General features: G+C 33.6%; 1 protein-coding gene across 2 annotated transcripts in view; it reads right to left on the minus strand.

The window, feature by feature from the left end:
- The window catches only part of PRKAG3 (protein kinase AMP-activated non-catalytic subunit gamma 3), a 1,357,042-nt gene that overhangs the window by 248,954 nt on the left and 1,080,722 nt on the right, over positions 1-27,366 (minus strand). For both annotated transcript variants that reach the window (XM_044075227.1, XM_044075226.1), the window contains one exon: positions 4,761-4,798. In XM_044075227.1, coding sequence (XP_043931162.1) covers positions 4,761-4,798 — 38 coding nt within the window. The remainder of the gene's footprint in view (positions 1-4,760; positions 4,799-27,366) is intronic.

The raw sequence follows: 27,366 nt of genomic DNA on the forward strand, positions 1-27,366 counted from the left end.
TAACACTTCGTCAATCCATGAATCTATTTCTCTAACACTATAGTCTCTGTCCAGAAACTCAGTTTTTAGTCTAGAAGATACTGTATGAAGTTCATCATCATCATCATCATGAAGTCTCATACCTCTAAAAAATAGTCCTGTCAATTCATTCATGCTAATATGGGCAGTATGCATACTTGATATATGTAATAAAATGTTCTTTTTAACTTCTTTTCTGTACATCCTGGTACCCAAGAGACTTATTTTTTTCTTGCTAACATGAACATCAAGAAAGAAAGTTTCATCGGACACCTAGATGTAAACCTCAAAAAATTGGTGGTACCATGCAGCATCCGAACAAAATCATTTAATTCATCCTCTGTACCACCCCAAATCATAAATATACCATCTATGAAATGTTTGTAAAAGTAAATGAGATGTACAAAACTATGATTATTCAATAATTTATCAACTTCCCAACTTGCCAGCACTAGATTAGCGTAACTGTTTGCACAAGCTGTGCTCAAAGCTTGGCAGTTCTCTGTACATAACACTTACTGTCAAAAGTGAATACATTGACAAACTAATAAGTGAATTGAAACAACTAGCCTTCACTTAAAATAACAAAAAGGCATGCACCTAGGATACAAGAATACAATTTAATAACATTAGCGCTTTTGTTTGTTATAATGAAAGAACTTCTTCAGAGAAAGCCATTATAACAATCAAACCAATTTAAATATCCATCCCAACAATCACATGATAAGTAAAAGTCAAAAAAAAAAAATCACATGACATATTAATAAAACTACTATTGCACACCCCATACTGGTCTCACTCGCGCATAAAGATTTCATATAAAACATTTATATATAAGTGTATAAATTTATGTTCACTTTTTTAAAAAATATATATACAAACTAGATAAATAAATTCATAAACCATCACATATTGAGTTCATCTATTAAGACTTTTTAATCTCAGCAAGCAATGAATTGAACACAGGTCAGTTTGTCCTGACTTATTATAAGAATTTAATCTGACCTGCTATAAAAATAACTGCTTGTCTAATTTAAGTGCTACTGGGCCACCATTCTCATCATAACTAACCTGGTCGATTACCCTAAATTTAAAAGTGTGGTTCGGATTTAATAAAACATGTTTCACCAGTGCATTGTCGATTTTCCCTTTATGTATGCTATAAATGTGTTCATACACATGCTCTTTGAATTTGCATTCAGTCTTCCCAATGTAAAAACTTTCACAGAACTGGCATCTGCCAAGGTATACAACAGCCTTGGAATTACAATTAAACTTTCCTTTATTCGTGAATTTCTTATTCCTAATAGCAAAATATTTTCCAGTGCCCATATAGTTACAATAGGTGCAGGCCTCACATTTAAACATACCTGGGTATCTAGGATTCTGGCTACTACTTTTTTCTAAAATACATTTTAAATTAGGTAGTGGGAAAATCTTTTACATGGGAAAGAGAGAATCAAATCCTGTACCACAGGAAATACAGCTCACAGCCTTAAAGCTCTTAGCCAACTGCAAGACCATAACATAATATTCATCCCTAACAAAACATACTGTGCATTCACAGTGGTTTCCAAAGCCACACAACTGAAGCTTGATAAAAACTCATCATTACAGCTCAGGCATATCTCACCGAGTTGTGGAAGACATATGCATGGGCTTGAGGGACCCACTACACTCTTGAGTAGGAGCAGTCATTGCAGATATAACGTATATCTGTAGAGTGCAGGAAGGTGCAGAATAGAACAAGCCAGACAAATTCATGTGTTATTGTGCAAGAGTATAGTTGGGTGTACACTTTATTCTGGATGGAAGCAACAAGTCCAGTGCTCACACAGCAGCAATGCAGTCCTTAATGCTTAGGGACTAGGGTGTGGAAACAGCAGCAGCAGCCATATAAGAGAACAACAATACTTACATCAGCAATATGCAGAGCCACAGTGACATCACAGTGGGGAAGTATTATCCAGCTGTGTCTGTACAGATCACAGGTACCACAGGTGAAATGCCAGTGCATGACTTTGAACCCCAACTTACAGTACAGACGTTCATGCTTATGCCTTGATACAAAGGTAAAGCGCTATAAAAGTATGCATTAGATGCTGTTTAATATTACCTGCAAAGGCAAGCAACATATGGTATGGATAGGGTATGTGGCATGCTTGTAGCTGATGAGGACACAGTGCCAGAGATGATTGTGTTGCACATATGATGGAATGGAGAAATGGAAGTAATATATGATACCTGTATAGTGCATTACCCTACAGAGTAGAAAGCTATGGTGATCATAGTCAGCCCAAAATTTCTGCAAACAAAGAGGAAAGTTGAGACATGTTTACAGTATTAAGAAATATGAACATCTGTGAATTTAGTAGGCACAGATGAACACTGTATCATGGAAGAATAGCAGATGTCACTCAAAGAAAAACATGCCATGCAATGGTCTACTGCAACTGTCCAAAGCATTCTGCTGATCATCAACATAATAACCTAGGTAAGAGTGTTGCTGTACATGTACAGACATGCCTTTATGTCCCACCTATATGCGGTGGTCATTTGCTGAGAGTTGCATTCCTTTTTCAGTGCTATTGTGTTGTGGCACAATGAAAGTGAATGTGTGGAGAGACCAGAAGTGCATGTTTATCAAAGGAACACAGTTATATGCATGACACACTGTGTGGAGATAATTTTGGGCTGGGGGTAATATGATACACCACTTTCCATCTACATGTAGACTGTACCAAAAGCACTTCTCTTCAGCCTATTGTTACGGTATGGTATTGCCCACCATCCCACTAGAGAGGCAGTCCTCCAGACACATGAAACTATGAATATACATAGCCCTATGAACATCTAGACATAGTATTACATGTAACAATTCATAGCAGAATAACAGTAACAAACCAAACAACAAATAGTTGATCTTGCCCTCTTGGATGCTTTCTTCCTTCACTGGAGACAAGCAGAATATGTTATCATCACTCACACTGCATAACAGTTTCTCTAAGAGCTACACTTTAAAGAATGACACTGAATAAGAAGAGCTCTTGTTTTTGGATTATCATGATTCTGCACTCACCTTTTCAGTGTGGGTCCTCTTTCACTTGGCTGTTTGGAAAATCAGTAAGGAAATACTTGACATTTTAGGTGTATTTGGCCAGTTTAGACCTGCTCCAGTCTTTAGTGCAGTATCTGCATCATCTCTTTTGGAATCAAGTGCAGGAAATGGTTCTACCTATGAAGGCCTGATCACTTCTTCATTTACATACTTAATATTAGGAAGTGTACAAACCTCCTCTTGGAAATGCATATATTTTTAAATGTCTTGCAATCTTGGGGCACATCTTTGAAATCTGACCATTAGATTGTCATGCAAAAATGCAGTTTAATGCATTGTGTTTTCCCATCTCTAAGGATGTCCTGTTTTCCTAAATGTCAAGGCAATTTGGTTTCTTGAGTTGTACTATTTTTGTGAAACATGGTGGTATAGCCATTAGCACTGCTGCCTCACAACACTCAGTTCTCTACTTCACTTTTTGGCTGGAGTACATTCTTTGTGGAGTTTGCATATCCTTGTGTCCGTATGAGTGTTCACGGAGTGCTAGTTTCTTCCCTCATCCCAAATTGGTTGATTATTTAAACTGTCCATAAATTGTGTGTGTGTGTGTGTGTGTGTGTGTGTGTGTGTGTGTGTGTGTGTGTGTGTGTGTGTGTGTGTGTGTGTGCGCGCACATACTGCAGGGGGCTGTCACCATTTCCATAATTAGATTCACTGCCTTGCTTCCACTGAGTGTTAAGAAAAGTTATTGCTCCCACTAAGACATTGAATTAGCTTAATCAAGTATAGGGAGAATAAATGAATGTGCACTGTTTCTACTACCAAAAATATGGCAGTTTTCAATACATGAGAAAACATTTACAGCTATGACATATTTCTCCACCAGAATGTCATAGTTTATTATATTATGAGAATGACAGTCATTACTGCCAAACAAACACTACTTATTTGCACTATAATGGGCATTTACTGGTTCTTAGGTTGGTCCTAGGCTATCGGCCCTAGGGCCTATACAAGCCTAGCCATAACAATTCCCTGGCTATTTCTTCCCACAATATTTACTTCCCTGGAACCCTGTCTAGCAAGGTGACTGACGTGATCCCCGTGGTAAATTTCCTATCTCCCATCCAGTCGTCAAGGTTCCTTTTGAAGAGGGCCAAGGACATGTGCTTCCAAAAGAATGCTGCATTTCTTGCCTGAAAAGTATCTTTTACTGAGGCACACAGTTTGTTAATAAAGAGAAATCAATTTCTTCCTGTGTGAGGGGCACAGACCTTTGGTCTACTGCAAGATCATTTTCCTAATCTCATGAAGTATTTTTACCTTTGTGAAAAATACCATTTTATTTCCTAATTCAAGGAACACCACACAAACACAGTACTTTATTCTTACAATCAGCATTATTTTTCCAGCATACGAGAAGCTACATGAGACCTTGTGAGGTTAATTTTCCTAATCATTGGGCATCATTTACTTCTGTCTGTGACATAGAATGTAGGTGTATTAAGAAAGCCATGAGGCTTTTACTTATTTTCATTTTCTGTTGGCAGCTTATCAGTTATCTCTGTGTTACATTTTTTCTGCTATAGACATACATCACAATTCCTATAAAAGAAATACAGTTTCTAAAGAAAATGTTATATGCAGTAAAGACAGATCTTCTCTGCCTTACAGAAGTACTTACAATGACATCAAATCTGGAATAAAGACCTACGACTTTACCTAGAAAAAAAGAGAAGCAGAAACAAAAAGGTTTAAGAAGAAATCTTTGAAAGCCTTAAATTTTTTGTGTTTTAAATCAAGTTATATTTAAACTGAAAGAAAACATTGTTTATTGGTTACTGGCTACTGTGATGCACCTGAAACATAACTCTGAAATACAAAAGATGCTATTAATTTCACTGTTGTTGTACAGTCCAGGGTACAGGGTTTGATGCTTTCCACCTCCATTCAAGCAAGTCACTTAACCAAACAGTACTCCCAGGTTGTTCCTGAAAAGGAATACTTCTGTCCATCATCAACTATTTCAAATTAAAAAAAAAAATCTCGAGCATGCAACATCAATAATGTTTAACCTGCTAGTTTTGTGATAAAAGTCCTACAGTTTGAACAAGCACACTGATTTTTTTCATTGATCTTGCCCAGTCTTCTTATGCCTGTCATACCCTCCCTGATTTAGACCAGTTTCTGTATTGTGAGCTTTTTAATAACATTCACAAGTGCCACATAATCAATATCAGTTTTATAAGACCCACTGCAAACCTCAGTCTGACTTAAACTTCTTGACATTTTTACTATTTGTTTGAGCCTCAAATATATAACAGCAGGATTGTTTATACTGTCAAGGTTCTTTAATACCTGAAGAGACAATAACATCCCACTGAACAGTTAGTTATCTGTTTGTCAAAATTGTATTTACTATATAAAATGCAATAGATACAAGTTTTTTTAGTATTGAGTAATTTGCTAAAACTCATAGAATATGAAGGTGAAGACATTTGGCATCAAACCCTGGTCTACAGCTTTTTCCTTTACAGCTCATTACCATAACCATTAAAGTGCACGTCCTATAATATGAAGAGGATGGAATATGGATAATGTACAGATGACAAAAAAAAAGCAATAGCAGAGGACACTTTCTGATCATGGTCATTTATAGAACATTCTTTGTATATAGTTAAATTATAATAACATTTGTTTAACTGCAAATTATTAAGAAACTGAATAAAGTAGCAAAACACAAAATGTTCTCCTGATAATAGTAGAGGTCAAGTAACTTGGGAGCAGTTAATGCTACCTTGCAAACAGTAGCTGTACTGTATTCTAAGTCTTATCTCTTGAGAGAGACCAAAGGAGCCAGCCTGCGCTCACACAATGTCCTTTAACACCAGAATGTTTTTGGATACAATGCTTTCCTGTCATTCATACATTTTAACAGCAAACCAAAATTACAATATTTGGTGTGAAAGTGAGATGAGTGAGTACCACTGATAACAAAACTGAGTTAAATACTTTGCCCAGAATGGATTTGCCTTGCAGTTAATTTTCATTACATCTGAACTTTTATACCTCTAATGGCATTTGCCTAAGATCACTTTCTGTGCTATGTTACTTGCTTAGGAAATTATGACATACAGTTTTTGGCAAGTAACTTAATTTAATTTGTCTTGCTGCTTTGAAACCATTAGTCACTCATCTATACCTTTTGTTCACAAGTACATTATATGTCATTAGGCATTAATCTTGGGCATTGTTTTCACCTATCAAAATGACTGCTCAAAGAAATTTGTTCATATAATTCTCATTTTCTTGGCAATATCGTCTTCGCCTAAATGTCTTAGCAAGCTTACTTGTGGTAAATAGACTGAGAAGAGGGGTATTTACCTTAAGTGCTTATAAGTGTAGAAGAAGTTGTGAACACTGAGCAATTTTTAATAAAACTAAAAACAATGACATTTTAAGAGCTTTATGACTGAGAAAGTCACATAAACTTGAGACACGTTCTAGTCACATAAAAACAAGGGAAACCACATAAAAGGTACTTTACTTTTAGTGTTTGAGAAGAAGAAAGAAAAAGTACTTGATCATTAAGAGGCAGTATTTAAGAAATCCAAGAAATAAAATTCACTTTTGAATACTATTGACAATCAAACATTAGCAGTTTATGCTTCTGGGATTCTGAAGCTGGTCATAAAGGTTTAAAAAAAGATTAAACTAATGCCTAAGAGTAGGAAAATACAACATGTTTAGTGACACAGAGATTCAATTAACATGCAGAACAGCGACTTTGCAGGGACAAGCCATCCATATCCCCTGTCAATGTATAAAATAGCTCTGGTATCACAAAGAGCTGGGAAAGAGGGAACTAAATGCATTCCTTCTCCCAAGGAATCCCAGACTTAGAAATGTTATATACAGGAAGAAGATATGGAACAAAGCTCCTAATACATGGGAGTGCAAGAAGGATTGTCCTCCTTTAAAAAAACACTAATTTGTTTTTTTTTTTTAACAAGAAAAATCTTTATTAAATTATCACGTATGACAAAGGCAATCATACATTTATATAAATGAAAACAAACCACATTGACATAATTTTATTTGCAAATATTATACATCACTTATTTATTTAATTTATTTTACCTACTAAACATTTGATGACGAGGAAAGGAAAGTCCGACTAGGACAAAACGTATTTTTAGCAGAGACCTGGGGAGAAACGCTCCAGATGCATGTCTTTTGAATGTGGGTGGAAACTGGAGTACCATGAGAAAACCCACGTAAATGTAATATGGATATGCAGACTCCACAAAGAAGGCACCCCAGCCAAGAATTGAACCAGAGAAACTCTTGCTGTGATGTAGCAATGTTAACCACTGCACCACTGCGCCACCAGCAGTAATAAATAACTTATAATCTATCCAGTCATTGTTAGTCAAACATTCTATAGCTCATTCACTTCCTGCCTTCTTTTAAACCTCATTCATCCTTTGCATGTGTTGCTCCCATAATTCCCAGTTTTCTATGTAATTTGCTCCTACTCTTTTCTAAAGATCCCAATTCCAGTTGTTTTATCTCTGTTACTCTATTCACTGCTTCTAGTAAAGTTGGTTTAGACTTTGATTTCCATTTTCTAGAAATTGCTTTTTTTGGTAGTCACCAAAATTAGTCTCAGCAAGGCCATTCTATGTCTAGGAAATTTTGATTCTGTATCATATCTCAAAAAATCATTTCCTCTGTTATACCAATTTGCTCACCCAGAATCCCTGACAGAGTAGTTTGCAGGGAATCTTTAAGTCTGCCAACTCATTACACCCCAAAAAATATGTTCCACTTACCTCATTCTTCCCTACAACACCCCCAACATTTGCTGTCTACCTGAAGAAAAAAATGTTGTAGTCTACTTGGGGTATAAAAATGCCTATGTAAACACTTCCAAGCAAAGATCTTAAATCTTCTAGACTTTGTTGCACATTTGGGATACATACATATATCCCCATTGTTTCTTTGTGAATTGCTTATCTAGTCTCTCTTCCCAATCCTTTCCAACATCTTCTGAGTGACCGAGTGATTCTTATAGTTATCATGCAACATTGTATATGCTCTACTAATTATTCCTTTTTAACAGCAGCTTCTGTTCTTGATTCTACTAAAAACTCTACCAGTGCTAGTCGTTCAATTAGGACCCCCCTATTTCTTTCTGTTTGCCTATACCTTGATATCAGTCCTTGATAGGGAAGTCAGTCTCCAGCCTGCAGTTCAAATAAATACTTGGCCTCTTCCCATTCTATTTCCTTTCCCTCTCCAATGATTTGCTCCCAATAACTTGGGTATTTTACCAGATTTCTACAATAAATTCCAACTTCCTCTAGCATATTGTCTTTATCCCTAATTGCAGTTATTCCTATTATCAGAATCTCCTTTATGGGGGGGGGGGGGCGTGGCCAAGGATGAACACAGGATAGCAGCAGATTTCTTCAGCCCCACCAACTTAACTGCACTGACAGGAAATAATTACTTTAAAAATCAACTAATGAAATAATTTTCTTTCTAAATACGTTTGGAATATCAGTTTCTTGAATAATATCTAAAAAAGAAAGAACATTTCAATAATTTTCCTGTCAGAAATCATCTTGGAAATTTCTCTTTCATCACCTCTGTTCAAAATGAGTTCCAGTAAGGCAAACAGTCAGGATTCCAGCATCAAGAAAGAGCTTCAGTCTCTGATATCTACTATTCAGCAACTAACAACCAAAATGGACAAACTGGATACTAAAATTGATAACTTCAGAAAAACTACAAAACAAATGGATTTGTTACATCAAGACTTGCAACAACAGAAGGCTCAGATTACAGGCATAGAAGAGACTGTTAATGATATGGAGAACAGAATCCAGGAAGAAGAAATTAACATTGAGTTTTGCTGAAGCAGAACACACACCTACAATCCAAACTTGATGACCTGGAAAACAGATCTAGACGCAATAATATTAGGATTTTTGGACTGCCAGAAAATATAGAAGGTAACAACATTACTTCCTTTTTAAATACTTGGCTTCCCAAAACTTTAGACTTGTCAGAAGCATTTTCTTTTGGTATTGAAAGAGCCCATAGGTCCTTATCTAATTTTAACTCTAACAAAAAGTATCCTAGATCAGTTATAATATGATTTTTATCATCTTATGACAAGGAGATGGTATTAAAATCTGCATGGGCTAAAGCACCTATTAAAATTAATGAGGCAACTGTGCGTTTTGACAATGACTATTCTTCCTTGGTAATAACTAAAAGAAAAGTTTTTCTGCCATTAATAAGAGAGCTTAAGAAAGCACAGTTCAAAACTTACCTTTTATTTCCTGCCAAACTAAAAATCTTTTTACCTGATGGCCCTAGAATTTTTGAAGACTTGGACTCTGCTTTGCTGTATATTAAAAAAAAAAAGATATTAGATAAAATAGAAGATATGGAATGGGCAAGTCCTTCGTTAAAGAGGATGGCAACAGGAACTTCTTGGAAGACTTCAGAGAAGCAAAAAAGACTAAAAAACAAATGACATGTTCTATATTTTTTTTTCTTTCCTTCTCTCTTAATCTCTTCAAATACAGTTACTGCATCTCCAGAAAGCCACAAATATTGTAAAGATTTATTCAAAGTTATTTTTCTGTGTGCAAAGAACTGTTTTTGTTTCATGAATAGTCAAACTCTCTGAGGAACAAATAACATGCTATCAATCAACTTGTTTCTCTTTGTGATAAAGAGACCTAAGGTTAGTAATTTGATACATTTTCTTTCTCTTCTTGTTTTAAATAATGGCATTCTTTATAAACTATGCATTTAGTGAGGGGGGGGGGAGGGCAAGGAGAGAAGTATGATGTAAAATATGGAAAAAGTGAAATAATAACTTATTAGTTCTTTAAAACTATATATGCTGTTTAAATACTGTTGCTAAATATTATATCATGACTTTATTGCTTATACATGATTACAAATAATATGTCATGATATAATTGCAAATAATTAGAACTAAAATAGTTGTAAGTAATATGTTTCATGTTTAACTTTATTAATACAAACAGCAAGTAATATTTCTTTGTAGATACTCTTTGTAGCTTCCTTTTTCTTTCTTCTCTCTCTCTCTCTTTTTTTTCTCTACTCTTTTCCTTTTCTTTTTTTTCTCTCTCTCTCTTTCTCTCTTATAAGTACAGTTATATGCTTCTGATAATACTGATATATGTATATAATAAGATTTGTATGAGTAAATCAAATGGGGCATATAAAAATAAGTTGTATAATATGTTAAATAACTGTAGGCTTGGTTTCACTGTCATAGAGACTGTAATGACTTGTAAAATACTTCGCGAAGGTTTTGCACTGTTTAGTTTCATTTGTATTACTAAATGAATGTCAGTCACTTGTATTTACTAAAATTCCCGCCAGAATGTTAAAGGAGACAATTTGGGATGTGGGTTACCTCGTGAATAGTGTCCTCGAGTTGTTTTAAAAGCTTCAACACTCAGAATACACGCAGAGAAGCTGAATGCAGTCATTTTGAACTTTGACCCTGATTTCACACTGACACATCGCAGATTCAAGAAGAACACTGTTCCAGGAAGTAGAACTGCTGTAAATGCGACTTTGTGATGAAAAATGAACTTTATGACATCTAAATGTGAGTTATTCTTTATAACAACTTACTTATTTAAGATGTAATTTATAAAATATGAAAGTTATAATGATTTTAAATGATTCAGTATGCCATAGTAAGCAAGTGAGATATTTTAGAAGGCATAGAAGGTAAAACATATATACACATGTTTTTGAAAGCTTACATGACTGCAACATATTATTGTATATAAATACTTATGATTTAAACATATATAATGTTATAAATCATTTGACTTATCTAATTGACAAGCACAAGTATCATTATGATTATATCTTAGAAGAAACTGTCATGTGACATATTTTAAAGCAGCAGTTCAGATATATAAAATACAGATGGCTTTCTTCACAATGATTTATGTATAACTAGGAATTTACATTGCTGTGCAGTATGACTTGTAAACATATGTATGAGTATAAATATTTTATTTACTGGCAATAATAAGTTTGAGAAGAAAGCTTTGGTGCAAGTAATTTAAAGTTTTTAAAACTGTTAACTGCATTTCTATGGCAGAAAGTAGGAATACCCTAATATATGTAATGTCTGAACCATTATAGCCTAAGTTATTGAATCCAAATGAACATAAGAACTTATTTTTACAAACTTTTAATAAACTAATATATAGATATGCCCCCTTTTTTTTTTTTTTCTCTCTCTCTCTCTCTCTTCCTTTCTCTCTCTCTCTCTTCTCGGTTCCCATTATCAAGTTTATTAGAATGCTATTTTGATTATGAGTGTATTTTACAAAATAGATGTACATAGTAATATGAACTGTTTCTAAATGTTCTTATTTGTTTATATGAAGCTGATTTATAAATTGTTTAGCTTTGTCTTACTAGATAATCTGATTAAATGAGGTTAACTTTAATTAATAATAGTTAGTATTGAATTGATATGGTGGCAGCTGAGGTACTGCTGCTTAGGATAGGGGGATAACTTGAGTGGTATGTGCTACTCAAAGTTGGAGTTCTTAACTCCAGGCTGGGTGCAATGTTTAATCCTAATATTATTTTCACCTGTTTATTGTTGTTTGTATATAGTTCTGACATCCACAACACATTTTATAAACTTATTGTCACCACAAATAAAAGTGAAGCTTATACAAAATCCCATAAGATTTTCAATAAATACAACTATAATTAATGGTACACCTAAAGGAGGAGGTATAATATCATTTATTTTGTTAATTGTTATTCTGATTATATGTTTTATATGTTTATAAAAGCTAAATGATTTCTCTAAAAGGAATTTCTTTCAACATTAATGGACTGAATAACCCATGTAAAAGGGCAAGTTTAATGAGATACATTATTTTGCATAGGGCCAACTTAGTATTCCTTCAAGAAACACATCTCCTGAAAAAGGATATTGATAAATTAGCCACTAATAAATATACAGTCTTGGTTAGTTCAGAACACACTCAGAAAAAAGAGGAGTGGCTATTTTATGGAATAAAAGTATGCCCATACCTAAAACTATTAAGTCTTATAAAGATGATAAAGGAATGTTTTGTATGGTTACAATACAGATTAATGGAAAGACATATACATTAATCAATGTATATTGGATACCAGGAATTGGCATTAATACAGTGAAACGCCATCTCAGTAAGATCATATAATTTTCTATAGGAGATATTATTTTAGCAGGTGACTTTAATTGTATCCTACATGAAAAAGATACTACTACTATAGGAAAAAGGAAAATTACATCTAATGCAAAACATTTAAAGGATTTTGTTAATTTATATCATTTGAATGATATTAATAATCAGATAGATTCAAAATCATTACCATACACTTTTTTTTCTAACAGATATAAAACTTATTCAAAAATAGATAGAGTCTTTATTTCTAACCAGATGGTTACAGACTTAATTAATTCTAAAATCATTTTGTGTCCTATATCAGATCATAATTCAATTGTCTTTGAGTTTATGATAAAAAGTACTTACAATGTTCAGATCAGAAGGATACCAGCATACTTAACTCAACTAAAAGACTATAAAGATTATATACTTTCAGAAGTGCAACATGTTTTAGACTTAAACAATACACCTGAAGTCTCCATTGTTTATGTTTGGGGTGCTTTAAAATCATATTTATATGGACAAAGTATCAGATGGTATAATAATAAAAGGAAATCTTGGGACAAGGAATTACTAGATATTCAAAGCAAATTAGACTCATACAAACATAATAATAAAGAAAATATTATGGACAAAAAAGTCATTGAAGAAATAAATAAATTAAATGAGAAATACAAAGAAATTTTAACTCATAAAGTTAAAATAACATTAGAGAAATATAAGTTTTTGTCTTACTCAATAAGTCCCAAAATACTTACATAGAGTTAAAAATAAAACAAAAAGGTTGAATAAACAAAATCATATCAAAGAAATTTTCTCTCCAAGGAAAAAGAAGAATGTTTCTAGTTTACCAGAAATATTAGATGAATTTAGAAATCACTTTCACGAAATTAATCATAATAACATTAACATGGAGTCTAAAGATAAAATAAAGAAATTTATAACTACAAACATGAACAAAAAACTTAATAAACAACAGACTAAACTAATGGATAAAAATATTTCATATACAGAGGTTATTACACAAATAAACAAGCTTAAATCAAACAAAGCACCAGGTAATGATGGTATTATACCAGAGATCTATAAAATTCTACCCAAAAGTACTTACTCATTAATACATAAGGTTTTTATTTTGGCCCAAAATTAGTTAACAACTCCCCCATCTTGGCAATACACATTTATTTCACCAATTTTAAAACCCAATAAAGACCCAACCAGATGCACTTCATATAGACCTATTTCATTACTTAATGTTGACTATAAAATGTTTATGAATATTTTTGCTGATAGATTAAAGACAATCATCCCAGGCATTATAGATATAGACCAAACAGGCTTTATTGTAAATAGAAATACTTCTGATAATATAAGGAGAACTTTAACGTTAATTGATTTTGCAAATAGGAAAAAGAAAGATTTAACACTTATTAGTCTCGATATAAGTTCAGCATTTGATTCAGTAAGTTGGGACTACTTGTTTATCTTACTGAAGTGCACAAACTTCTCAGATGCATTTGTAAATCTAATCGAACATCTATATAAAGGAGCATTGGCTTACATTAAGATAGGAACATATGTCTCACAAAAAATACCCATTTTAAAAGGTACAAAACAAGGGTCTCCACTCTCTCCACTATTATTTACTTTAATAATGGAGCCTTGGGCTAATTTGATCAGAAACAGTACTGATATAGAAGGATTTGATATAGATGAAAATACAATATCTAAAATTCAACTTTTTGCAGATGATGTTCTAATTACATCAGCTGGATCTAACTCTTCTATGCAGTCCTTATTTGATAAAATGATGGATTTTAAAAATATCTCTGGTTTAATATTCAATGAAGAAAAAACTAAAATATTACCAATATACACACGAAAAAAGGTCCTCATTAATGATTTTAACAAATATATACCCAACTCAGGTCAGATAACTTACTTAAGTATAATATTAACTAAAGATATCAAATCTATTATACATGATAATTATAGTACCTGTCTTCTTAATATACAAAATCTTTTCAATAGCTGGAACAATATGTTTTTACCATGGAAGAGAGACTCACAATTATTAAAATGATAGTATTCCCTAAGATATTATACTTAATACAATCAACAATACTCCCACCTACAAAAATAATTATTAAGAAATTGAATTCACTAATGTTAAATTTCTTATGGGCACCTAATAGACCTAGGATTGCATTAAAGAAACATAATAATAGCTGGTCTCAAGGGGGCATTTCATTTCCAGACTTTAATTTATATACTCTCTTCTATTATAAAAGTTATTACTTTGTTAATAGATCAGTCATATGTTGCAAGATGGAAAGATTACTGGGAACTAATTAGCATTCACTTCATGAAAATCTCTTTAATACATAAAAATACTATTGTAAATAACCCCATGTTATGGTTACTAAAAGAATTTTGTACTTCATCCATTACACCAAAATATATAGTTAGTTACCCATTAAACATTATTATCAGTTATCGTAATTTTATATTCATGCATCCTAAGTATAAGGAATGGAATTTTATTCTATTCCTATAATCTATACACAAGGTATGCTTTTGTCAACCACCTCTGAAAGAACTCTTTTAGTCACAGAGAATGATCTAAAGTATTGGTATCAGTTGCTGTCTGATAATAAAGTAAAAATTTAGACTTCTTAAAGCAAGAATTTGATTTGAGAGAAACATGTTGGTTAGAAATTCAGACTTTTAGACAACATCTTATTAATAAAATTGATTTAATGTCTTTAACAGTTAAAGAATCTGTTCCAATACTGATTGATTACTTGATATTAAATTTACAACATAGAGTTTCTGATAAAGGTAAGCTCTCATACATACATAAAATTATCAGAGAAGAAACTCATTACAGTTCAGATACCTATTGGAATTATTTCATTTCCATTAATGGTGAATCACCAAAACAACAAGATAAACAATATATATTGGAATCTGCTTATAAAACTACTTCTTCCATTAATTGGAGACTTTTTACTTGGAAATTTTTACATAGATCCTTCTATACACCTTTAATGATGAATAAAATAAATAATAAAGACAACTTATGTAAAAGATGTAATGTAGAAATAAATGCTGATTGGGCACATATGTTTTATGACTGTATAAAATTGAAGGAATATTGGAAATTAATCAATGATTTTTTGCAGGCTCTTTTCACAGATAATTTCATTGTTTCTAAATCACTTATATTATTTAACACACGTGTTCCTAAAAGTGTTAAAAAAGTTAAACTTCCCTTATTATGGTCTATTCTAGCAGTGGCTAGAAAAATAATAACCAGAAATTGGATTTCAGATACCCTCCTTCATTTAATGAATTTAAAATGTTATGACTGAAGTGTGTCATATGGAATTGATGACAATAAAATCAAGAACTACTAGAAAAACATCTTATTATATTATATGGGATACTTTACAAAACCTGTTAAAAAAATCTTAGTCTCAATAGCATGACATTATAGTTTAATCAATTGATTTGATTTGTAGTGGATGTCTTTGTAAATACTTTGCTTATTTTATTGAATGTTATAACTATTTCTATTTTAATTGCTTGTATAAAATTGTTATGATAGTTATTTTGTATGTTAAAAACAATAAACTTGTTTTAAAAAAAAAAAGAATCTCCTTTATGCATTCCTGAGTTGGCTTAGTAATAAGAATACTTTCTGCTACTTTATGAATGTAATATTCTGTATGGTTATTGTTATTCTTAAGGATCTGCATCCAAAATCCCAGTCTCTCTTGTTTCTTGAGTTTCCCCCTATTTAATCATCATCCCTTTCCACTATGAATTATAGGTTTCTGCTTGTGCTATGTATAGGAACTTTAAATATCCCTTCAAATCAGGTAATCCCAAACCACCTTGTTCAACTGGAAGAATCAGCTTATCCCACTTAATAACCCCCCCCCAGATAAAATCCTTCAGCTCTTTATTAATTGCTATCCACAACTTTTCCTCTGGTTGATAAAAATATGTTTAACCTGCATATAAAACTAAAGGGGCTAAAACATTTTAACTACTCGTATCTTGCTATCCATATACATATAACAGAATTTCCAGTTTCTCAATTTTCTATTATCTTTTGTTTAGTCTTTTCCCACATATCCCTACTTGCCACATCAGAATTCTTTTTAATCCATACTCTTAGGTACTTCAGTCTATCATGTCCCATAAATATGGATATTGCTGAACCAATTTGTGTGAGGGTACATAATTTACAGCTATTGCCTTTGTTTTAGCTTCATTAATTTTGTATACCAAAAAGATTTAAAACTGTTGCAAAATGTTCCACAACACTGAAATGCCGTTTTCTGGTTTTAGCAGGTATAAAATATCATCTGCAAATAGAGTCAACTTTTCTTGACTACCATACCAATTATATTGTTGCATTTCTGAGTCCATTATTTTCTTTGCCATTGGTTCAAAATATAGTGCAAATAACAAGGGGGGAAAGAAGACACCCCCGCCTGGTTTCTCTGATCAAACAGAAGTTATCTGAGAGAAACCCACCCACTTTAATTTTTGCCTCTGATCCCTCATATATTCTCCTAATCAGCCTTATAATTTTACCAGGGAATGCAAATGCTTCCATTGCACTGCTCTTAAACTCCCAGCTTACTCTGTCAAATGCTTTCTTTGCAACAAGACCCACCAGCAACTGTATTTTCTTATATTCATCTTCCCTCTGGATCATCAATGTTCTGTTAATGTTGTCAAATGTTTGCCTCCCTGTGAAAAACTGAAAGGCTGCCAGCCCAGCCAGATGGAATTTTGTAAAAAATTATATGTGATTTGCAAACACTAATATACTCCACAGGCTAGTTTTAAATATGTAAAAGAGAACTATATGTTATGATTAAACTATATATTGTACTGAGCTTCAAAAATGTAAACACAGTGCACCTTGCTGGAAGAAAGCTGATAAGTTAAGCATTGTATGACTGTTTGATCTCAAACTCGGAGACGTGATGTCTGGACCAGCAAATCCTTTCTATTGTTTTGAGACCAGAGTTAATTGCTAGATTTTACATATATAATGTCTTTTATTGCTATGGATTCCTGCAGGGGCACATTACAAAAATAAATGTAAATTTGGAGTTTCTGTTAGCCTAGGAAGCCAAATCAGAACTGTTAAGAATGATGTAATCTAAAATGAGTCAGCAGTGATGTATTATCAATTTAAGACTTTCTCAGAGAGAGAGAGAAAAATCAGAGCATTTTGGATTTTGTCTGAACCTGAACACATCTACTCACTAGTACTCTGCTTTTGCTCTGTATGTTTGTAAGTTATTTAGAACATTGTTTTGAATAGAAATAAGTAGAAAATAGTAAGTTTAGTCTAGCTGTTTTCTATATTTATGTCAGACTAGAGACATATGCCTGGTGTCAGAGCCATGTCCATGGCCTATCAAGCTCAATGCTAAAAAGTGCATTGTCATCCCCTTTGGTAAAAACTCTGTACCCATGAACTACCACATAGGCGTCAGTCTACTTAACACCAAATATGTGATAAGAGACCTTGGGACCCAGGTGGTCAGTAGTCTCTCCTTTGATAATCACATCGCCACAGTAGTCAGGAAATCCTTCTATGTGGCGCACCCTATCACACAAGGGTTCTCATCCAGGAAAAGAGAGGCCATTGTTCCCCTCTACACTCATTAGAACCATTATAGAGTACAATGCCCTTTTTGGAATGTACCTGACAAGACATCTGCAGCAGCTGGAAAGGCCACATAAGTACCTCACAAAAAGGATACTGGCCTCAAACAGATGCCCTACACTGACCATCTCAAAAAAACTCCAGCTTTACTCCTTAGCATATTGCCTACTCCAAGGTGATCTCTGCCTAACATATAAAGTTATGTCAAACCCAGAGCTGCTGGACATGCTACACCTAAAGAAATCTCAATCCCTCCAAGCTACAAACTCTAGGGACCTAAACCTTGTCACCACAATAAACAGGACATGCTGGAGGGATAGATTCCTGCCTAGCGACGTCCCATACTCTGGAACAAGCTACCCATCTATGTCAAGCAAAGTTCCTCATTAGCACTCTTCAAGAAAAACCTTGGTGAGTGGATGGGAAATAGGAGATATACCCCGTGGATCACTTCTGTGTCTCTGCTCGACAGGGGCACAGGAAAATAACTTTCTTGGGTGGCATAAGCCAGAGAACCTTGCTGGCTGGTCTTGCTTAGGTCCTTGGGATGATAGCCTAGTACCTACTTATGAACCTATGAACTATTCTACAGTATTATTTTAAAGGTTCCTGTGATTTCTGAACACTTGACTAGCACTCTGTTGAATTGAGGAGATTTGTCTTGTGTTTTATTACTTATTATTAAATATTTTTAAACCTTTCAACTGTGGCTGTTTTGTGTAGAGATAATTTAAGTCCTAGAATACATTGCATGTATATAGTGATACTGTCCAAGCCACTTCAATAAGCCTTGCTGTTCGTCATACTTACTAATTGGATAATAATAATATTGCACAGTAAAACTGGACACCCTTTGGTAAGGGCCTTATTAGTAGCTGATCTTAATGGTCGGTGGCAGTAATTACTACCTTACAGTCTGGGAAAAAAGCGGGCACAGCTGAAGAACCTGTGTCAGCCTTCCCCAGGAGTGTCTGTGTGTTTGTATATAACTCATATCTCAAAATGTGTGTGTGTGTGTGTGTGTGTGTGTGTGTGTGTGTGTGTGTGTGTGTGTGTGTGTCAGCTACTTGGGCAGGAACACAAAGCACTGGTTGGACAGAGAGGTTGCTGGAGGTTTTAGCTTGACCACTAGGCTGAGACCTGTACCCTATAGCTGTGCCTGTGGGGAGTCTTACTGGGGATCTAGGGAGAAAGGGAGAAACCAGGCCCAGACTGACTGTGATCTCTGTGTGCTCTTAAGGGAAGTTGTACTTTACTGTGTGCGTGCTTGTTATCCTTCCCAATGTGCATGCCCCTCAATGGTGCTGGTGGTGAGGATTGACACTCCTTGATTACTGGGCCAGTGCACTGGCATCACACTTCTCTCCACAAAACCACATTGATCCATATTTATCAATTATGGAATTACCTTTGCCATTCTTTTAGCCATTATAGACATAAACACTTTATAAGTTTTAAACAGTTAAAATAAGTAGCACAGCTGAGATGAATAAACTGCTAGTAGATAAAAGATAAAACAGAACAAATATGCCAGCAGAATAACACTCTGCCAGGGAACTCATAAAAAATGCATATAGACTTTAATGTTGATAAGCGCTTTCACAAATGCTTCATCAGACCATACACTCAACAGAATCAATTAAGGCATTTAAATATATGCATCAATAAAACACCAAGCAATCATAAACCCCCTTACTTTTAAAGTCACAGGAAACATAACAATATAAGTGTAGCCATATAAAATACATAATGAATTCAAATAAAAAGAGCAACTATAAAAACATTATATAACTAATCTTACACAACTAATTACTTTCTAAGACCATGTCCCTTCAGAAGGGGTTTCAGGGGAACCTTCTCATTGAGTATATGCCCCTGATCTGCTCTTTACAGACTTAATTAATTCTAAAATCATTTTGTGTCCTATATCAGATCATAATTCAATTGTCTTTGAGTTTATGATAAAAAGTACTTACAATGTTCAGATCAGAAGGATACCAGCATACTTAACTCAACTAAAAGACTATAAAGATTATATACTTTCAGAAGTGCAACATGTTTTAGACTTAAACAATACACCTGAAGTCTCCATTGTTTATGTTTGGGGTGCTTTAAAATCATATTTATATGGACAAAGTATCAGATGGTATAATAATAAAAGGAAATCTTGGGACAAGGAATTACTAGATATTCAAAGCAAATTAGACTCATACAAACATAATAATAAAGAAAATATTATGGACAAAAAAGTCATTGAAGAAATAAATAAATTAAATGAGAAATACAAAGAAATTTTAACTCATAAAGTTAAAATAACATTAGAGAAATATAAGTTTTTGTCTTACTCAATAAGTCCCAAAATACTTACATAGAGTTAAAAATAAAACAAAAAGGTTGAATAAACAAAATCATATCAAAGAAATTTTCTCTCCAAGGAAAAAGAAGAATGTTTCTAGTTTACCAGAAATATTAGATGAATTTAGAAATCACTTTCACGAAATTAATCATAATAACATTAACATGGAGTCTAAAGATAAAATAAAGAAATTTATAACTACAAACATGAACAAAAAACTTAATAAACAACAGACTAAACTAATGGATAAAAATATTTCATATACAGAGGTTATTACACAAATAAACAAGCTTAAATCAAACAAAGCACCAGGTAATGATGGTATTATACCAGAGATCTATAAAATTCTACCCAAAAGTACTTACTCATTAATACATAAGGTTTTTATTTTGGCCCAAAATTAGTTAACAACTCCCCCATCTTGGCAATACACATTTATTTCACCAATTTTAAAACCCAATAAAGACCCAACCAGATGCACTTCATATAGACCTATTTCATTACTTAATGTTGACTATAAAATGTTTATGAATATTTTTGCTGATAGATTAAAGACAATCATCCCAGGCATTATAGATATAGACCAAACAGGCTTTATTGTAAATAGAAATACTTCTGATAATATAAGGAGAACTTTAACGTTAATTGATTTTGCAAATAGGAAAAAGAAAGATTTAACACTTATTAGTCTCGATATAAGTTCAGCATTTGATTCAGTAAGTTGGGACTACTTGTTTATCTTACTGAAGTGCACAAACTTCTCAGATGCATTTGTAAATCTAATCGAACATCTATATAAAGGAGCATTGGCTTACATTAAGATAGGAACATATGTCTCACAAAAAATACCCATTTTAAAAGGTACAAAACAAGGGTCTCCACTCTCTCCACTATTATTTACTTTAATAATGGAGCCTTGGGCTAATTTGATCAGAAACAGTACTGATATAGAAGGATTTGATATAGATGAAAATACAATATCTAAAATTCAACTTTTTGCAGATGATGTTCTAATTACATCAGCTGGATCTAACTCTTCTATGCAGTCCTTATTTGATAAAATGATGGATTTTAAAAATATCTCTGGTTTAATATTCAATGAAGAAAAACTAAAATATTACCAATATACACACGAAAAAAGGTCCTCATTAATGATTTTAACAAATATATACCCAACTCAGGTCAGATAACTTACTTAAGTATAATATTAACTAAAGATATCAAATCTATTATACATGATAATTATAGTACCTGTCTTCTTAATATACAAAATCTTTTCAATAGCTGGAACAATATGTTTTACCATGGAAGAGAGACTCACAATTATTAAAATGATAGTATTCCCTAAGATATTATACTTAATACAATCAACAATACTCCCACCTACAAAAATAATTATTAAGAAATTGAATTCACTAATGTTAAATTTCTTATGGGCACCTAATAGACCTAGGATTGCATTAAAGAAACATAATAATAGCTGGTCTCAAGGGGGCATTTCATTTCCAGACTTTAATTTATATACTCTCTTCTATTATAAAAGTTATTACTTTGTTAATAGATCAGTCATATGTTGCAAGATGGAAAGATTACTGGGAACTAATTAGCATTCACTTCATGAAAATCTCTTTAATACATAAAAATACTATTGTAAATAACCCCATGTTATGGTTACTAAAAGAATTTTGTACTTCATCCATTACACCAAAATATATAGTTAGTTACCCATTAAACATTATTATCAGTTATCGTAATTTTATATTCATGCATCCTAAGTATAAGGAATGGAATTTTATTCTATTCCTATAATGTATACACAAGGTATGCTTTTGTCAACCACCTCTGAAAGAACTCTTTTAGTCACAGAGAATGATCTAAAGTATTGGTATCAGTTGCTGTCTGATAATAAAGTAAAAATTTAGACTTCTTAAAGCAAGAATTTGATTTGAGAGAAACATGTTGGTTAGAAATTCAGACTTTAGACAACATCTTATTAATAAAATTGATTTAATGTCTTTAACAGTTAAAGAATCTGTTCCAATACTGATTGATTACTTGATATTAAATTTACAACATAGAGTTTCTGATAAAGGTAAGCTCTCATACATACATAAAATTATCAGAGAAGAAACTCATTACAGTTCAGATACCTATTGGAATTATTTCATTTCCATTAATGGTGAATCACCAAAACAACAAGATAAACAATATATATTGGAATCTGCTTATAAAACTACTTCTTCCATTAATTGGAGACTTTTTACTTGGAAATTTTACATAGATCCTTCTATACACCTTTAATGATGAATAAAATAAATAATAAAGACAACTTATGTAAAAGATGTAATGTAGAAATAAATGCTGATTGGGCACATATGTTTTATGACTGTATAAAATTGAAGGAATATTGGAAATTAATCAATGATTTTTTGCAGGCTCTTTTCACAGATAATTTCATTGTTTCTAAATCACTTATATTATTTAACACACGTGTTCCTAAAAGTGTTAAAAAAGTTAAACTTCCCTTATTATGGTCTATTCTAGCAGTGGCTAGAAAAATAATAACCAGAAATTGGATTTCAGATACCCCTCCTTCATTTAATGAATTTAAAAATGTTATGACTGAAGTGTGTCATATGGAATTGATGACAATAAAATCAAGAACTACTAGAAAAACATCTTATTATATTATATGGGATACTTTACAAAACCTGTTAAAAATCTTAGTCTCAATAGCATGACATTATAGTTTAATCAATTGATTTGATTTGTAGTGGATGTCTTTGTAAATACTTTGCTTATTTTATTGAATGTTATAACTATTTCTATTTTAATTGCTTGTATAAAATTGTTATGATAGTTATTTTGTATGTTAAAAACAATAAACTTGTTTTAAAAAAAAAAAGAATCTCCGTTCTGCATTCCTGTGTTGGCTTAGTAATAAGAATACTTTCTGCTACTTTCTGAATGTAATATTCTGTATGGTTATTGTTATTCTTAAGGAGGATCTGCATCCAAAATCCCAGTCTCTCTTGTTTCTTGAGTTTCCCCATCTATTTAATCATCATCCCTTTCCACTATGAATTATAGGTTTCTGCTTGTGCTGTGTATAGGAGCTTTAAATATCCCTTCAAATCAGGTAATCCCAAACCACCTTGTTCAGCTGGAAGAATCAACTTATCGCACTTAACTCACCCCCCCCCCCAGATAAAATCCTTCAGCTCTTTATTAATTGCTATCCAAAACTTTTCCTCTGGTTGATAAAAATATGTTTAACCTGCATATAAAACTAAAGGGGCTAAAACATTTTAACTACTCGTATCTTGCTATCCATATACATATAACAGAATTTCCAGTTTCTCAATTTTCTATTATCTTTTGTTTAGTCTTTTCCCACATATCCCTACTTGCCACATCAGAATTCTTTTTAATCCATACTCTTAGGTACTTCAGTCTATCATGTCCCATAAATATGGATATTGCTGAACCAATTTGTGTGAGGGTACATAATTTACAGCTATTGCCTTTGTTTTAGCTTCATTAATTTTGTATACCAAAAAGATTTAAAACTGTTGCAAAATGTTCCACAACACTGAAATGCCGTTTTCTGGTTTTAGCAGGTATAAAATATCATCTGCAAATAGAGTCAGCTTTTCTTGACTACCATACCAATTATATCCTTGCATTTCTGAGTCCATTATTTTCTTTGCCAATAGTTCAAAATATAGTGCAAATAAGAAGGGGGGAAAGAAGACACCCCCGCCTGGTTTCTCTGATCAAACAGAAGTTATCTGAGAGAAACCCACCCACTTTAATTTTCACCTCTGATCCCTCATATATTCTCCTAATCAGCTTTATAATTTTATCAGGGAATGCAAATGCTTCCATTGCACTGCTCATAAACTCCCAGCTTCCTCTGTCAAATGATTTCTTTGCACCAAGACCCACCAGCAACAGTGGTATTTTCTTATATTCATCTTCCCTCTGGATCATCAATGTTCTGTTAATGTTGTCAAATGTTTGCCTCCCTGTGAAAAACTGAAAGGCTGCCAGCCCAGCCAGATAGAATCTTGTAAAAAATTATATGTGATTTGCAAACACTAATATACTCCACAGGCTAGTTTTAAATATGTAAAAGAGAACTATATGTTATGATTAAACTATATATTGTACTGAGCTTCAAAAATGTAAACACAGTGCACCTTGCTGGAAGAAAGCTGATAAGTTAAGCATTGTATGACTGTTTGATCTCAAACTCGGAGACGTGATGTCTGGACCAGCAAATCCTTTCTATTGTTTTGAGACCAGAGTTAATTGCTAGATTTTACATATATAATGTCTTTTATTGCTATGGATTCCTGCAAGGGCACATTACAAAAATAAATGTAAATTTTGAGTTTCTGTTAGCCTGGGAAGCTAAATCAGAACTGTTAAGAATGATGTAATCTAAAACTAGTCAGCAGTGATGTATTATCAATTTAAGACTTTATCAGAGAGAGAGAGAAAATCATCGCATTTTGGATTTTGTCTGAACCTGAACACATCTACTCACTAGTACTCTGCCTTTGCTCTGTATGTATGTAAGTTATTTAGAATATTGTTTCAATTAGAAATAAATAGAAAATAGTAAGTTTAGTCTAGCTGTTTTCTATATTTATGTCAGACTAAAGAGACAGATGCCTGGTGTCAAAGCCATGGCCATGGCCTCAAGCTCAATGCCAAAAAGTGCATTGTCATCCCTTTTGGTAAAAACTCTGTACCCATGAACCACCACATAGGCGGCAGTCTACTTAACACCGAATATGTGATAAGTGACCTTGGGACCCAGGTGGTCAGTAGTCTCTCCTTTGATTATCACATCACCACAGTAGTCAGGAAATCCTTCTATGTGGCACACCTTATCACAAAAGGGTTCTCATCCAGGAAAAAAAGAGGTCATTGTTCCCTCTACTCGACACTCATTAGACCCATTATAGAGTACAATGCCCTTTTGGGAATGTACCTGCCAAGACATCTGCAGCAGCTGGAAAGGCCACAGAAGTACCTCACAAAAAGGATACTGGCCTCAAACAGATGCCCTACACTGACCGTCTCAAAAAACTCCAGCTTTACTCCTTAGCATATTGCCTACTTCGAGGTGATCTCTGCCTAACATATAAAGCTATGTCAAACCCAGAGCTGCTGGACATGCTACACCTAAAGAAATCTCAATCCTCCAAGCTACAAACTCTAGGGACCTAAACCTTGTCACCACAATAAACAGGACATGCTGGAGGGATAGATTCCTGCCTAGCGACGTCCCATACTCTGGAACAAGCTACCCATCTATGTCAAGCAAAGTTCCTCATTAGCACTCTTCAAGAAAAACCTTGGTGAGTGGATGGGAAATAGGAGATATACCCCGTGGATCACTTCTGTGTCTCTGCTCGACAGGGGCACAGGAAAATAACTTTCTTGGGTGGCATAAGCCAGAGAACCTTGCTGGCTGGTCTTGCTTAGGTCCTTGGGATGATAGCCTAGTACCTACTTATGAACCTATGAACTATTCTACAGTATTATTTTAAAGGTTCCTGTGATTTCTGAACACTTGACTAGCACTCTGTTGAATTGAGGAGATTTGTCTTGTGTTTTTATTACTTATTATTAAATATTTTTAAACCTTTCAACTGTGGCTGTTTTGTGTAGAGATAATTTAAGTCCTAGAATACATTGCATGTATATAGTGATACTGTCCAAGCCACTTCAATAAGCCTTGCTGTTCGTCATACTTACTAATTGGATAATAATAATATTGCACAGTAAAACTGGACACCCTTTGGTAAGGGCCTTATTAGTAGCTGATCTTAATGGTCGGTGGCAGTAATTACTACCTTACAGTCTGGGAAAAAAGCGGGCACAGCTGAAGAACCTGTGTCAGCCTTCCCCAGGAGTGTCTGTGTGTTTGTATATAACTCATATCTCAAAATGTGTGTGTGTGTGTGTGTGTGTGTGTGTGTGTGTGTGTGTGTGTGTGTGTGTGTGTGTCAGCTACTTGGGCAGGAACACAAAGCACTGGTTGGACAGAGAGGTTGCTGGAGGTTTTAGCTTGACCACTAGGCTGAGACCTGTACCCTATAGCTGTGCCTGTGGGGAGTCTTACTGGGGATCTAGGGAGAAAGGGAGAAACCAGGCCCAGACTGACTGTGATCTCTGTGTGTTCTTAAGGGAAGTTGTACTTTACTGTGTGTGTGCTTGTTATCCTTCCCAATGTGCATGCCCCTCAATGGTGCTGGTGGTGAGGATTGACACTCCTTGATTACTGAGCCAGTGCACTGGCATCACCCCCCCCCCCCACAAAACCACATTGATCCATATTTATCAATTAGGGCATCACCTTTGCCATTCTTTTAGTCATTTTAGACATAAACACTTTATAATTTTTAAACAGTTAAAATAAGTAGCACAGCTGAGATGAATAAATTGCTAGTAGAAAAAAGATAAAACAGAACAAATAAACCAGCAGAATAACACTCTGCCAGGGAACTCATAAAAAATGCATATAGACTTTAATGTTGGTAAGTGCTTCCACAAATGCTTCATCAGACCATACACTCAACAGAATCAATTAAGACATTTAAATATAGGCATCAATAAAAAATCAAACAATCATAAACCCCCTCACTTTTAAGGTCACAGGAAACATAGCAATATAAGTTTAGCCATATAAAATACATAATGAATTCAAATAAAAAGAGCAAATATAAAAACATTATATAACTAATCTTACACAACTTACTACTTTCTAAGACCACGTCCCTTCAGAAGGGTTTCAGGGGAAACTTCTCATTGAGTCCATGCCCCTGATCTGCTCTTAGTCTAATAATCCATCTGATTTCCCTTGTCTCAATAAGGTTCCTATCATCGCCCCTCAACACTGATAGGTGCTCTAGCCATAACTAAAAAATGAAAAATATGATTTGAATCAGTACTTAAAACATGTTTAAATAGA

Source organism: Protopterus annectens, chromosome 6.part0, assembly GCF_019279795.1.
Source record: "Protopterus annectens isolate FY-2018-M chromosome 6.part0, PAN1.0, whole genome shotgun sequence".
NCBI lineage: Eukaryota > Metazoa > Chordata > Ceratodontiformes > Protopteridae > Protopterus > Protopterus annectens.